Raw genomic sequence first — 15401 nt, 5'->3', positions numbered from 1 at the left:
TCCAAAGTGTGATCATTTCCTTGGAGATGGAGTACTTTGTAAAAGTAAAGGTAAGCGGTTACACATGCGCACACAAAAAACAAAACCCAACACAGTTTCTCAATGTGGGTCATTTTCCTTTTTTTTTGTCTCCCTATTGATGGTGTTTTGAAAGGTCTTCCTGTCCGGTTGTCAACACTGTACTTGTAATTATGTACGGAGGGCCTAACCTGATACAAGTAGTGATTCCTGCCTCAAATAGAAAAATGTGTGGCTTTATGTGGAAACCTCCCTGCTGTTGATGCTGTTGATACAGATGACAAACACGGCCCTAATGGAAGCCTAGCCAGTGATGCTTCCATATTCGCATCACCCTGGATGCTCTCACAATCTGGAACCAATTGCTCTCAAGAGTGTGAGCTCTGTTCTGTGTGCAACTCTAGCAAGGCAACTGAGTTTGCCTCTGATAACTTTTGTGGCATGCTGCTGGCTCCTGCAGGATCATTTAGTGGGTGTCACTCTGCTGTGGACGCAGAGCCCTTCTTTAAGAACTGTGTGAACAACTTATATATGTCAAATGGGAAAGAAGGAATCTTTTGCCATAGTTTGAGTGAGTGCACGTTTGCATGCCAGGAGGCTAGAGCTAACGTTCAACCATGGAGGAGTGAGAAGAGCTGCAAGTATATATCACCTTGACACTCAAACATGTACATGTCATTTTTTTTATTGAATTTCATGCAATGGCACATCAGGATTCTGCACAGAAGCTTCTGTTGAACTTTTGGAAGTCTGGCAGGCTCTATTTGGCGAAGTTTCCAGATTGATGTAATGTCTTTGTACTGTATATGAATCTTATATATGAAAAAAAATTTTCTCTTTTTCTCTCCCCACATCGCTCTTATGCCCCGAAAACGCTCACTACGATATATGTGTCAGTGTGTGCCCTGAGTCCTGTGGTATGTTATCCGATATCCCCTGCCCTTGGGCCTGTAATGAGGGATGTCAGTGTGACTCTGGGTACATGCAAAGTGGAAATGGCTGCGTTAAAGCTGAGGAATGTCGCTGCTTCTACCATGGGCAATATTATGAGGCGAGTTTCAACAAATATTTTGCTCATACATATGCCTTTTAAAATACATAGATATTTTTCTTAATCCAGTCAAACTATCCATTCAGTAAGAGATCACACTGGGAAAAAGAACTTTGTTTGCCTTCATGTAAACTTGTTTGTTAGGGTGTGTGTTTTAATGACAAATCTGCATGTGACCCCAGTGCTCATTCAGTTATAAACAAGTTGCAACGGTCGAGCTTAATGAGCGACGTGCCCAAGGTAATCCATGCACTGTTCAAAACATGACTCATTGATGTGTTGGCAAATTGAATATGCCTCACCTGTACTTATGGCATGACTAATAACAAAATCCTATGCCTTTTTGTCTCTATGGGTTGTTTGCGTGCGTTGCCCAACTGTTCCCAAAAACATAGCAAACCACACTGACTCACTTTTTGTCTGTAGATCAGAGAAAGCTTGTGGGCTGAGGGATGCTCTGAGCACTGTCACTGCTCTGCCACTGCCACCATGTCCTGTGAGCCAGCCTCGTGCCCTTAGGGAAAAAGCTGCACCCTTAACAATACTTGGGGCTGTGCAAGGAAAAGGGTAGGCTGGGCTGGTTCTGCTGCTTCAGGTGACACTTCCTCACAGGTTATCTGTTCATGTCAAATGAAAATTCATGTCAAACTGCATGTGTCACTTTGTATTTATGGGGTTGTAAAACAACCCTGACAGCTAAACGGGTGTTTTTGGTGTCCTGTCATTTTACCTTAAATGCAGTTAAATCCTTACCCCATTTTGGATAGTTGATTATGTACTTAAGAATCTCCTGTCTACTGAGGGGTTTTAGCAGAATTTAGCTGCTTTTTAGTCATAAGTAATATGATCAAATAATATGCCCTTCAAATCCCATACTTCAGAAATGTATAGCTTTTAAATACAAATATCAGACTTGTTTATGTCATGTATTGATGTATTTCCTTTTGTACCTAACTTTATTAACTGCTGTTTTATCAGCATGATTTTTGTGGCTCTGAGCTAAATTACGACTAATCTTTTGCTTTCTTTCCCAGCTAAAATTGATAATCAAATCTATACGGATGAAAGATACTTCTGGAGGCCAGAGGCAACTTGTGCAGACTCAGTGTTGGGTACTGGGAGGTGCTCACTATAACACTTTTGATGGAGAGATGTTTGAATTTTAAGGGAACTGTACCTACACTGTGATGCAAGTTATGAATGACACCACTGGCAATGATGCACTTTGGGTCGGAATACAAAAAGGCAGGACCCTGAAAGACGCCTCCTCTATTAGAGCTGTTCATGTCAAAGTGTGCTAAACAGTGTTGCAATCTACAGAGGGGAAAGAGGCCATGCTTGTGCAAGTTTGCATCCTTATTATCCTTACCTTCCTGTCAGATTTTTGCTATAAACATGTTTTTATACAAAAGAAGCCAGTTGATGCGTTCTTAATGTTTGTCCTCAAAAAGAATAAAGCATCATTCTAGAATGTATGCAAAATGTGTTCTTCCTCTCAACAGATTAATGGAGAGTAAAGACTACTACCCTTGACTCTACAGTTTGGATCCATAAAAATATCCAGAGTGGTTTCTTTGTTGTTATGTGACAAATCTGGGCATTCAAGTGAAGTCTGACTGCTCTCATTTTGCCACTATCCTCCTCCCCAATAAAACAGCTGTCAATGGTTTGTGTGGGAATAATAATGGCATTGAAGAGGATGATCTCAGGAGCCCACAAAGTAAAGTTGAGGATGCTACCACCTTTGGTTGGCACTGGAGAGTTCCTGATAAGGAAGCCTGGTGTACAGCAGACTGTGGAGATGTGTGCCCATGCTGCTCTGCTGAACAGCTGCAAAAGAAATGTGTAGCAAGGCAGTGGATCTCTTTGCATGAATACATTTGTACACCACAAAAATCCCTTCTACCTGTGCAGAGAAGTTGTTAGCCAAGATTTTCACAGCAGTGAGCATATTTGACCTGCACTCTAGTGATGACCCTCAGAGGACCCTGTGCCACATCTTGGAGGCATATGCTGCAGCCTGCCAGAAGGCCCAGATTAAGGTCGAAGAGTGGCAGAAAGGCACCAACTGCTGTAAGCTTTGTTTTCTTTAACTGATAACCTGCTTTGTTGTATGTTTTTGCTTTTATGTGATGTGCAGAACTACCCTCAATCTTAATGAAAAGTTTCTAACCGCACATGTAAAGTACGCCAAATGCCACTAAATTACATCAGCTGCAGTCATGAATTGTTTGTGCAGTTTCCTTTATATGGTGACTGATTTTTCTTTCCCATCAGCCATATCATGCTCTCTAAGTAGTCATTTTGAGTCCTCTGGCACAGCCTGCCCCGCCACCTGTGAAGCCCCTTTAGGTCCAAATGTCCGCACCCTGGCCTGTGTGGAGACCTGCCAGTGTGACCCAGGCTTCATCCTGGATGGTGACATCTGTGTCCCATTGTCCCAGTGTGGCTGAAATCACAACAGCTATCATTACCACAGAAACGAGACCTTTTGGGCTGATGACTGATGCACTGAAAAAATGTTTCTGTGACCCCCACACCAACGGGATACAGTGCCATGTGGATTCTTGTGGCCCTGATGAATCCTGCACTCTTGGAAATGGAGTCAGAAGCTGCATATCTCACCCACAGCTGACATGCATATTCAGTGGTCATCCCATAGCGACCTTTGGCCAGGATGACTATGATTTGCGTGTCATCTGTCAATACCAGATTCTTGGCATGTGTGGAACCAAGCAGGGTATACATGCCATTCAGCTTCATGTGCAGACAGACGGACACCTGGAGTTAGCGCTTCATGTTCAGGTCAATGTGAGCGGTGTACTTGTAGAGCTAAACGGCAAAAACATGGAACGTACAGATACATGCTAATTAATTTTTTTACACTGTTATAAGTCATAAACTGAATGTTGGAATAAATAAACAACACTTCAGTTTACTGTTGAAAATGTGTTGCCCTATGCTGTGTTTCTTATGTAATGTTGGCACCCCCTGCAGGTTGATGATGTCATAAAGAACATGCCCTATCACCTGGGCCCTACTGCGCTGGCCTACTCTCTGGGGTTGCACACTTAAATCTACACTGATGTGGGCTTTGAATTCAGCCTCTGCACAGAGGGCGTAGTCAACATTCAGATGTCCAGTAAATATGCTAATGCTATGTTGTTGCCTGTGTGGTAACTTCAACTCTGATCCTGCTGATGATCTCACAGCAAGTGGTGCAGAAGAGCATCTCAGTCATGAGCAGTTTGGGAATGCTTGGAGGAGTGGGCAGAATCCCTGGTGTGTGGATGGCTGTCTAGGAGGAAGTTGTCCAAAATGTTCAACTGAGCGTCTGGCCCTCTTCTCTGACCCGGAGGCTTGCGGGAAGATTCTTGAAGTTAATGGAGCATTTAGACATTGTCATGGCAAAGTGAACCCCTCCAGCTTTTACAAGCGCTGCGTCAGTGACCTGTGTCTTCACGGAGGTCTCCAGCCTGCACTGTGTCACTCCTTGGCAGTGTATACTTCTGTCTGCCTCTCCCACAGAGCTACAGTTTATGCCTGGAGGAGTCCTGGATTCTGCTGTGAGTGTTAATGTGCTCCAAGCTTTGTTGTGCTAGTGAATTAAATTAATATCCTCTACAATTGTAACTGTGCTGTTTGGAGTTCAGCATCATTGCACACCAAATGAAATGTGGAGTTTGCAGATGCTATTCCATCATGTTTAGATTGTTGATATTGATCATGTAACGTGGGGAAGAGAGGCTAGAGTTGCCTGAAATGCCTGTAAGGGCTGAATGTAAAGTTTATTTTCCCTGTGTATCTACTGCAAGCTAAAAGATTTATCTGTAATTTCTACTGTATGCTTTGACTTATTGTTATTGAGGCCACAACCTTTCAGGTGCCGTTAGACCACTAGATGGTACTAATGCATCACTGGTCAACATTAACCTTTACAGTATTTTCCTGTCTTCCGTTCCTAAGTAACTGTCTCTATGTTTCTCTACAGACTCTCCGTCTCTCCAGCACCAGTTGCAGCATGAGTTCTGCCTCTGTTCACCTCTGCCTCGGCTTTCAGAATAACACGGTAGAGGTGCCTCCGAACACTGGGGAGAACTGCCTTTGTGAAGCAGGTTTAGTTCACAGTGGCAATCAGTGCATCTGCAAAAAAACTGTGGCTGCTTTCACCAGGGAGAATACCTCCAGGCAGGACAGGAGGTGTCAGCATGTGAAAAAAAAGCTGTCAATGCAATGCTGGGATACGCATGACTTGTCATATTTTTTTTTTGTAGGAAGTATGAGGAGTGTAAGCTTTTTAGGCACGTTCAAGGTTGCTACCCCAAACCCAAGCTAGCACACTGCTCTGTTTATGGGTCCCAATACTCCACGTTTGATGGACGGGCATTTAAATGTCATGGTTCTTGTAACTTCACCCTGGTGCAGACATGCACTCAAGAAGGTGGATGTGGAGCCTGTTGTCATTGCTGCAAAGCAAGACCACAGCAAGTGGAGGCAAATCGACTTGCAAGTCGATAAAATGTATTTTGAGATATCCACAGCTTTTCCTGGAAAATATTCTGGTAATTTATGTGATAATTTCACAGCCTTCAACATGATTTATTGTTTGCTTAGTCATTTTTCATAGTATACACAAACTGTACTGTATATTATGATTAAAAATGATTTATTTCGTCTAGGTAAATGGAGTTGATGAGAACCTGCCGTTCACCCAAAACAATTTTACCCTGAGCCAAAAAAAATGGGTGGATAACCATAAAGATACCACAGTCAATTGAAATGGTATCAGACCATAAAAACCACATTCTGGTCAAAATTACAAACATTCACCACCAGACAACCTGTGACCTTGGTGGAAACTATAATTACAATCCTTCAGATGACCTGCAGCTGCCCAGTGGATCTATGATCTCTGAACCTGAGGTGGTTGGGCCCTCATGGAAGTTGTTTAATAATAAGACATCCTGCAGCGACATATGTTACAGCACCTGTCAACGATGTCAGCCACCTATGCCAGAGTACACCTCTGAACTGTACTGCGGTCTTCTGACCCATCCCAAGGGACTCTTCTCTTCTTGTCAGCATTAAGTGTACCCAGAGAAATTCTACTCGCTTAGCATGACTCCCCAGCCTATCCTTGGACTACCCTCCCTACCCCTCTTCAAATCCCATCTAAAAACCTACCTGTTTACCTAAGCCTACAACCTCCACTACCCACCCCACCGCCCTGTGCTTTTCTGTGGTAATAAAGTGCTTTAAATTATTAAAGTGATTGAGATCAATTTGTTCATTTCATTTTACAGCTCATCAATGTCCTCAATTCAGCTACTACAGCCAGTGTGCCAATGTCTGCTCCTCACTGTTTCCTGAGATAAGCCAGGGAGTTCAGTGCCCCAAGGACTGTGAGGAAGGTTGCCAGTGTAATATTGGAACCCTTTATGATGGCAATACCTGTGTATCAACAGAGCAGTGTGAATGCATATAGGAGGGGAGGAGGTTTAAGGTAAGGTCGTGATCAAATACTCTATGTCCAGGACAGTTAGTAAAATTACAAATCTTGATAAACTAACATTTTCTTAGGACTATTTTTGATAGTTAGCTTAAAGTTTTGCCTCTTCAGTAGCAATCCAGTATTTTAAATTGGCTTCTTTCATGTCATTGTTTTTAATTCCAGGCAGCTGAGAGCAAACTGCTACATAACTGTGCTGTTAACTGCACCTGTGGGCCTCCTCTAGTTTGTGAACAGTACGCGTGTCCTCCACTGCACAATGTGGTGTTTTAGATGGGGTCTTGGGTTGCCACAAAGATGGTAAGTCTATTAATACAGAAAGATGAATTGCGGGATTTGACGTATTACTCATACTGAGTTAATGTATTTCCCTTTTACAGAACAAACCTCAGATCCTTGCGAGGAAAGATGTGATGAAAAAGAGAAATGTTACCTGAGCAATGGTGTTCCTGTTTGTGAGAGCCTTCTGGAGCTGTGTTGGACATAGGGAGGCCAGCACTACCACACCTTTGATTGGCTAAACTACAACTTTGAGGGTAGTTACACATATCTGCTTGCAGCCAACAAAGGGGAAGCAAGTGGACTGACTCCCTTTAGTGTGTCCAAGAAGAATCTCTGCAACAGCAGTAGTGCTGTACCTTCCACAGAGGAGTCACAGCTCAAGCTTATGGGTTCAGCATCAAGCTTTGTAGTTAAAAAAGTACCGTCAATGTAAGTAATGGTAGCTTTCTGAATGACAAAGTTGCTCAGTATTGTTTCTAATGCTTACAATTGTACTTTTTATTTTCAGATAAACGGTCAGTTGATTTACGTTCCTATTAACCTGCTTCAGGGTACGATCGAAGTCTCTCACAAAGAAGGTAAAGCTCAGCTGAAGACTGACTTAGGCTTGCATGTTGTATTTATGGGAATTCCACTGTTGTGATTACACTGAGCCCAGCCTACAAGGGCCAAGTCTATGGTATTCGTAGCAACTTTAATGGTGATCATAAAAATGAGTTGACTGTTACTAAGCCTAGTTCGTCTCCTACTAACTCAAGGGTGGTTTAACTAAGTGTGGGGTTTGCTGAGGCTTATCAGCTCTTTGATGGAGATGACACCTGTTACACTAACTGTAAGCAGGATCCTAGAATCACCTTCCCTGTAGATAATGTTTCTGACATTGCTGCTAGTTACAGCAGACTGTGTGAAGTACTTAAGGATAAGAGGGGTCCAATGGCTTACTGCCATAATCTGATGGCCCCTGATTCCTTCTGTGAAAACTGTTTAAGCGACCTTATGCAACATTGAACATTGCAAGCTGTTGACCAAGCTATAAATTCCTATTCTATAGTTTGTGAAGCATTCAGGGATAACTACCATAGTTAAGTGACAGCTGGAAAGTAGTTGTTTTGAATGTTTTGTTTTTTGTAAATTATGAATATCATAAGATCTCTAAATTACAAAACAATGTCATTTCAGGTGTGCACTGTCCACCAAACAGTCATTACAAGACCTGTGGCACAGCCTGTCCTCCATCCTGCAAGTGTAATACCACGGCCTGTCTCAAAGCCCTGTGTAATGGGCTGCTTCTGTGACCCTGAATTTATCATAATCTAGGAAAGGTTTGTGAGTACTGTTTGATCTCTTAAGTTCAGTCTTTCAAATCAACAAATATATATAAAGTTGAATGTATTTAGTTTTTTTTCATCGGCAGGTTGATGGACTTCATGAGACCTTGCCATACTCTCACCCCTCAGGTCATGTAAATGCCTACCACACAACTTCATCGCTCGTCATTCAGAGCAATGTGGGCTTACAGCTGGTCATCTAAAACACCGGCACTCTAATGGTTATTCTTCCCAGAAGCTGTGCCTCATCTGTCTCTGGTCTTTGTGGGAATGTGAACTCTGACCCTATGGATGACCTGATGATGCCTGATGAAGAACAAGCCCAAAATAAACTGAAGTTTGTCCACAGCTTGAGGTCTCGGGAAGCAGAGGCCTTCAGGGACGACAATATCTTCAGACTGAAGCATTGTCCGGTTGAGGCAGAGAAGCAGTTTGAAGGCAGCGATTTCTGTGGGGTGTTGAATGAGCTTGGGCCCTTTGCAGACGGTTCCTCAGTTAAGTCCCAAGAATTACTTCCACAGTTGTGTAGAAGATGTCTGCTCTTATAGCAAACACTGCTTTGCACTCTGTAGCTCCATTGCATCTTATGCAGCCGCCTGCCAAATGGCTCGACTACCAGTAAGGCATTGAAGAAGTGACACTTTCTGTCGTAAGTACATAGTTTAAATCTGCGTCTTCATCTGTGACTTTTTTTATTTTAGCTTTAACAGCTCACAACTGATTAGTGTCCAGCCTGAGGCTGAAGACATTTGATGTGTGATGCTTAAAATGTCTGTCCATGTTCAGGGCTATTCCACTGTGAAATTGGCAATTACTTGAGAGCTCACTTGTTTACTGAGGCTTTAATGAACATTTTATACCAAGCAGTAATCATGTGAACTTTGTGTCAGGGAAAAATCCCAACAAATTGACCATAGTCCATACTTCTAACTAAGATGGGAAGGCACCCTGGTAGTTAAGTTGGAAGGGGCAATTGCACCAAGTACAGGGCATAAAATAATAGCTGCAGTGTCACTGGTCAGATTTTATCCCCTTTCCCAAGATGGGTACTTGCTGTCTCCTTCGTTTATCCTGCCATGAAGAGAAAGGAAGGCAGCACTTACCTGAAACAGGGCAACACACATACTTTGAATAAAAAGAGGAGAAAAGTACTGTGCAGTTGTTCAAACGTACACTACTCACAATAAGTTAAGGATATTGTGAGGTCCTCAGTGGGTTTCATACATAAGGTGTTTGTATCACTTCAGTGATTTTAAGGATAGGGAGGCAATTGTATCAGGGTGATACACGCACCTCATTTTGTGTTTCCCATGTAATGGTTACAGTGTGCCTTAAGTATTGGGGCCAATACCAAAAAATACAAAAAGACAACTCATTTCAATGTGGTATCAATTGAAACATTCTGGGTGTATAAAAAACTAGTATTGTCAGTAAGTCATACCCAGTTCATTATTCAAGCACACACACAAACAGACAACATAACTTATCAAACGAGCAGCGCCACCTGGCCATAGCGCCTTCAACTCGGTAGCAGGCAGTCAGATGTTACTCGTTAACTTGGTGTGTCTCAAAGTGTCAGACAGCCAGACACAGAACTACTGGCAGTGTTCGTGACCGACCAAGGAGTGGAGCCCCACGAGAGATGATGACTAATACCTCAGGACCTATGCACTCAGACACCGTTATGCTACTGCCACACAGCTGCAGGCCTGTTTACGAGAAGTGAGGGCTGCTAGCGTGTCCAGAAAAAAACATTCTCAACCTACTCCACCGCTTTGGTTTGAGTGCCAGACAACTGTTGCTGGTTACTCCACTGACACCAAGACATCGCTGTGACCGTTTGCGGTGGGTACAAAACCATGTGACCTGGACAATGCATCAGTGGTTTACCATCCTGTTCCCTGATGGGTGTCGGGTCACCTTGCACAGAAATTTTGGTTGTCAGCGTTGCTGGAGAAAGCAAGGTGAGCGTTACGCCAAGGTCAACATGGTCCGGTCTAGGCAGGCATCACCAGTCAGCACAAAACAGATTTGGTGATTGTAGATGTAGATGGTCACTGCACGTTTTTACCTCAGAGAAATCATAGAACCAATCATTATCCCCCAATTCCACCAGCACACCCCAGACTGTCTGTTCATGGATGATAACGCTCCACCACATCATGCCATCCCTGACGTGAACCCCATAGAGCACGTCTTAGGACCAGCTATACCAGCGGCTGGATGCTCGTACTCCACCTCCACGTAACCTGGCAGAACTGCTTTTAGCACTTGTGGAGTAGTGGAACGCATTGCCTCAGAACAACATCATGAGGCTAGTTAGGAGCATGAGACATCGCTGTCATTGCGGCAAATGGTGGAAACACCCGTTTCTGACTTTGATCATTTTTGGTTATTTGGGGCCATCTTTGTTATTGTCTAAATGGTTGGGGTAATAAATATTGCACTAATGAAAATGGTGCTTCTTCTCATTTATTAATACTAATATCAAATGGAACTATTACTTATTTCATTAAAATTCAGACCAAATAGGAAAAGCACTCATGTAAATAACAATATCTCTAACTTATTGTGAGTAGTGTGTTTTTAGAATACATTAATCAAATTAACAGTTGATTTGAGAACAAAGCCATACAGCTGATTAGAAAATGGCAAATCATTTTGCTCAAGTGGACTTAACAACAAAAATTAATCAGGTTTCCCAAGTTTTTTTTTTTTTAATACTAATTTCAAAAGGTCAAGAATAAGATGAATACCCTTGAAGGTCAATGTGTTGATAATTTAGAGAATGTTGAATGAGTTTTTGTAGTATTCATATTTAAGCTCAAGTATGAACTGAATACTTGAAGCATTAGATCCTCAAAAGTCTTGTGATTCAGTTAAGTTGTGAACTTATTTACTTGCTGTCCCTCTAGATATGTCATGCCCTAAAAAAAGCCACTATGAGCTGTGTGGACCTCGATGTCCTGATGTGTGCCAAGAACTGTCCTCTGAAAACTGTAACAGAGGATGTGAGGAAGGATGCCAGTGTGACCCCGGCTACGTCTTAAGCAATGGCCAGTGTGTGCTGATTTCTGACTGCGGCTGCATGCATGAGGGACACTATCACCCCGCAGGCCCCTTCTCTTCATGAAAAGCTGCCAAAAATGTAACTGTGAAAGAGGACGAGTCACCTGCATCCCTATCGGGGACCGTTTAGAAGAGGAGGGCCTTGCCTTGCAGTATGGTGTGAGCCAAGTGTTTGCTGGTTTCGGCTACATTACATTCAATTGTGTTGTTCTGCTTCACCATGGAGCTTGCACATATCTATTGTCATTCTCCTCTGAGGCTACTCCAAACTATACTCTTCTAATAAGCTTTGAAAGGGAAAACAGTGGAAACTTCACAATAAGCAGACTAGCATTTGTATTCTCTTGAGACGTCTATTGACCCTGAAATTTTTTGGAAAGAACAGGTAAGTTCTGCATGTTGTACAAATTTCATTATTCAAGAAAAGTATGTCAAATCCTTTGGCTTTGCTTTCAGGTTAATAAATAGCGCAACATTCTTTTTGAAAATGGTGAACTTAAACATATCAGGAAGGCCACAGATTGATTATAGAAACACAATCTGGATTGGAAATCTCTTTGTCCTGTACACAATACCTCAGGCTAACTGTACCCCAGGTATATGATGGCTTAGCTTCAGGCCTCTGTGGGAACTTCAATGAGGAAGAGTATGATGACATGGAACTGAGGAATGGCCATCTCATCATCAGCTTTGCAGAGCTCCTGCAAAGCTGGGCAGAGTTGGCTCCTGGAGAACACTGCACAGACACCTGTGAGAGAGAGTGTAATGAGTGCAGTCTATCCCCACATGACAGCAGGGTCTGTGATGTCCTGTTGATCATTAGTACTGAATTCAGTTGCTAAAGAATAACCTGTTTAAATTGAGTAGATTAAAATAAAGCACACAAATAAATTAACCAAATTTAAACCAAAATATTAACAGTGCAAAAAATGCTCTTAAAATGTTATACATATATAAAGATTTAAAGACATTTAGCTTGTTTTAACAGTTAAAACGTTTTTAACATATTTACGCAAATGTAAAGATTTCATTACAATTTACTTGTGTTTTTAACAGTGCAAAATTGCTTTTAAATGTACAAATTTAACGTTTTAAAGATATTTTAATTGTTTTTTAAACATTGCAAAAAATGCTTTCAAAATATGTATAAGCATTTCTTAACATTTTACATCTTTGCTGTTTCCATGATTGCCTGTTGAGAAATGCCAACACCACCATGCTGGGCTTTCCATCCTCCCACTTTTCAATCACTTTTTCTGCCATTATTAAGTTATATGAGGTTCAAAACAGATCATACACGTGTGAATCAATTCAGTCCAAATAATGGCTCATCAATAGATTTGAAGATTCATTACCGATCAAGGAGTAAAGGCCAAGCTTCTGGGCTCTCAACTAATTCAAGAGTCCGGCCCTCCAATCTTAGATCTTCCGAAATTTGTTCCCGATATGATTGACACTGACCGTGTTATATTTCCACGAATTCGAGTTTTCCCTGGGAAGTCTCTACGCTGGCAATATACACGTCAAAAAGTTGTTATTTGTGTGTCAATCTGCCACCCTTTAACACATTCTATGAAAAACAACAAATCTTACCTGTGCCTTCTGTGATTTTATCTGCTTGGCAACCAGATAAGGGCCGTCGCCCCACTCTGAATCTGACCGTCCGAATTATGCCATCTTTGATGAAAAGCCCCATCCCCCTTTTACAGTTAATATATTTATTTATTTATTTATTCAATGCACTTAAAACAAACCAACTCGAATGAAAAAAGTACATGACAGACAGTATTATTGGTTAATACAAAAAAGGATGTTTTGAAGAAATGTGCTGGAGAACCCAATTAAACACGAAAGGGCTTGTTGAGTGACTCTCCTAACGGGTAACAAAGAAACAAATTAACTAATCCAAGCAAATATATATAGCTAACCAGAAAACGTACTCAAAATGTAAAAGAACACAACAAGAAAGAGTAAACATTAACGAAGAGGGAAAAAAGGACAACATAAGCACTTCTAGCAAAGAATGATTATGATGGAGTATTGCTTAATTGGCCAAGCAGGAAAAATATACTTTGTTTTTTAAATGAGTTGAAGCTGGTGCTGGTTCTAATATAGTTGGTTAAATAGAGATCATGACAAGGAAGTGAAGGTCCCAAAGACTCAGGGTATCTTTAAATAGAAGAATAGACAAGAAAAAAAAAAGGTTTATTTACTTGTCCAGATGTGTAATCCCAGCTTCAAGCGAAAGAACAGAACTCACCTCACTGTCAGGAACATACTGGAGATTTTCCTCCAGCATTATCTTCCTCACTCCTTTAAAACAAGCACCAAAAATCAACGCTACAAAGTGCTTTACATAATGTACTTATCCTGACAATAGACAAAGATTCAATAAAACATTGAAAGATAAAGAAGCAATGAACATGACACAGGGCTTTCACACTTGCAGAAAACTCCTGTGAAAAACTCCTGATATTTGCCAGAGAAGTTGAATGTGTGAACGCAAACGGCCACATTTTTCAGTTGGACTTCACCTGGTGCTTCTCCTTCAAACCCCTAATATTTTTTCTGCAGCAAGTCAAAGTGAGATAATGAGAGATCACAGCAGGATATTATCTGGAGAATTCCCCTCAAGCGATGTACTGCACTTGTAAACAAGAGCTGAAATGAAGCCATCACTGACAGGGTAAAATACTTCTTAGCCTTATGAAGGTCCATCATCCAGTAAGTCCCAACTTTGTCACCCTGTGAAGAGAACAGTGTTACAAAAACCTACTGTATTACAGGACGGTTTTCAATATGTCCAACATTTCTAAGAAAGATTGCACTTAAAAACATACATTTAAGTAGTATTCAGTAGACATCGCCCCCTTGAGCACCACTATTAGACTAAAACAACACCTGGCAACCTCTCAGTGGGGCGCTTTGTGAGGATGCAGGTTGTGATTCGGGGCAGCAATGAGCTCTTAGGAATGGCTCTTGGAGCTGTCAGAATACACCTGAAGTTTGTGAGCTTAGGTGTCCACGGTCAGTGGGCAGCAGCTAATCCTGGAGCCCTGGTAGCTTACAGTCTTATGTCTCTGTGTGATGAAGCCAGCACCCAGTGGTTCAGTGTGATGTCTTACTGTGGGACTTGCAAAGGCAGCTCCAGACCAGTCAGTGTGTTTCAAATTCTTCTGCATGGATCATCAATCACCATTCAGGATGTCACAGTGAGGGTATAACTCTGCTAAGTGTTTTGATGGTAACATACTTCAAGCCATTTTGCAAAACCTGCTATGTTTATGTGAATTTTTTATTCTGCTGTTGTGCCCCACCGGTGAATAGACAGTTTGTGTCCCTCCCTCACATTTTGCCATTTGGGGTCTTTCTGACATCAGGAGTGAGCCAGGACAAGTCAGAGGTCACTGTGATCCTGGGGTGCTGGGATGGAGAAAGAGCTGGATGTAGAAATTGGCGTTACCATGGTGACAATGAAGGCTCCTCTCTGCTACTCAGAAAAATTGTGTGGTGTATGTGGAAACCTGAATGACCTACACTCTCACAGTTTGGTCAGCTCATGGGCTCTCTCTGACTTTCCAGGCTGGTGAGTAATCCTCTTGCAACAACAGTACTGTCTCTTATCTGTTCAACATTTTATAATGAGGGTTTTCTCTCTTCACAGTGGCTTCAACGGATGATAGCTGTCTGTTTTACTCTTCTATTAATCTGTATTGTTTTAAATACAAAACATTTAAACAACTTTGTTTTTATTGAAACTCTGGATATTATGACTTTCTTGTATATACATTACACTGGAAGTTCTTATCAGTTGTGCCCATATAGCTTTGTAATCAGGTCCTCTCCAGGCTCTATTGTTTGGGTTTAGACTAATAAAATAATGAGGGCAAATGTTTATATTAATCCACCATATGTGTCCAGTGACTAAAAGAAACATTTTGCAAGAACGGACATTGGACACTTTTGTTTACAAGGGTAAGCTGGTATAAAAGACAAAAGATAAACATTGGTGGATCGTGTTTGTTTAGCTGAGCATATACTTTATGTTCTGTTTTTTGAAGATTATACAATGTACAGTAGTCGGTATCTTATGAAACCCCCACCTCGACCCCCATAATGAAACTTACCTGAAGTGTCTGTCTCT

At 41.7% G+C, this 15401-nt stretch overlaps 1 protein-coding gene and 1 long non-coding RNA gene across 2 annotated transcripts; both read left to right on the top strand.

Annotated features, from left to right (window-relative positions):
- The first annotated feature begins 915 nt into the window (after positions 1-915).
- Positions 916-2540, top strand: LOC306823374. The gene is made up of 3 exons (XR_013778989.1): positions 916-1069; positions 1496-1664; positions 2104-2540. It is a non-coding gene; the product is annotated as an uncharacterized lncRNA (long non-coding RNA).
- fcgbp (Fc gamma binding protein) lies at positions 2540-11321 on the top strand (the record flags this gene model as incomplete). The annotated part of the gene is given in 14 exon segments (XM_079342785.1): positions 2540-2582; positions 2984-3142; positions 3347-3487; positions 3534-3673; positions 3782-3880; positions 4067-4131; positions 4174-4231; positions 4233-4635; positions 5061-5128; positions 8275-8388; positions 8392-8678; positions 8680-8815; positions 8819-8837; positions 11104-11321. Coding segments are annotated over 14 exon segments (1950 nt in total).
- Between the last annotated feature and the right edge of the window lie 4080 nt (positions 11322-15401).

The sequence above is a fragment of the Symphodus melops genome, assembly GCF_947650265.1.
Source record: "Symphodus melops genome assembly, chromosome: 5".
In the NCBI taxonomy this organism is placed as follows: Eukaryota; Metazoa; Chordata; class Actinopteri; order Labriformes; family Labridae; genus Symphodus; species Symphodus melops.
This window is presented reverse-complemented; position numbering and strand designations above follow the sequence as displayed.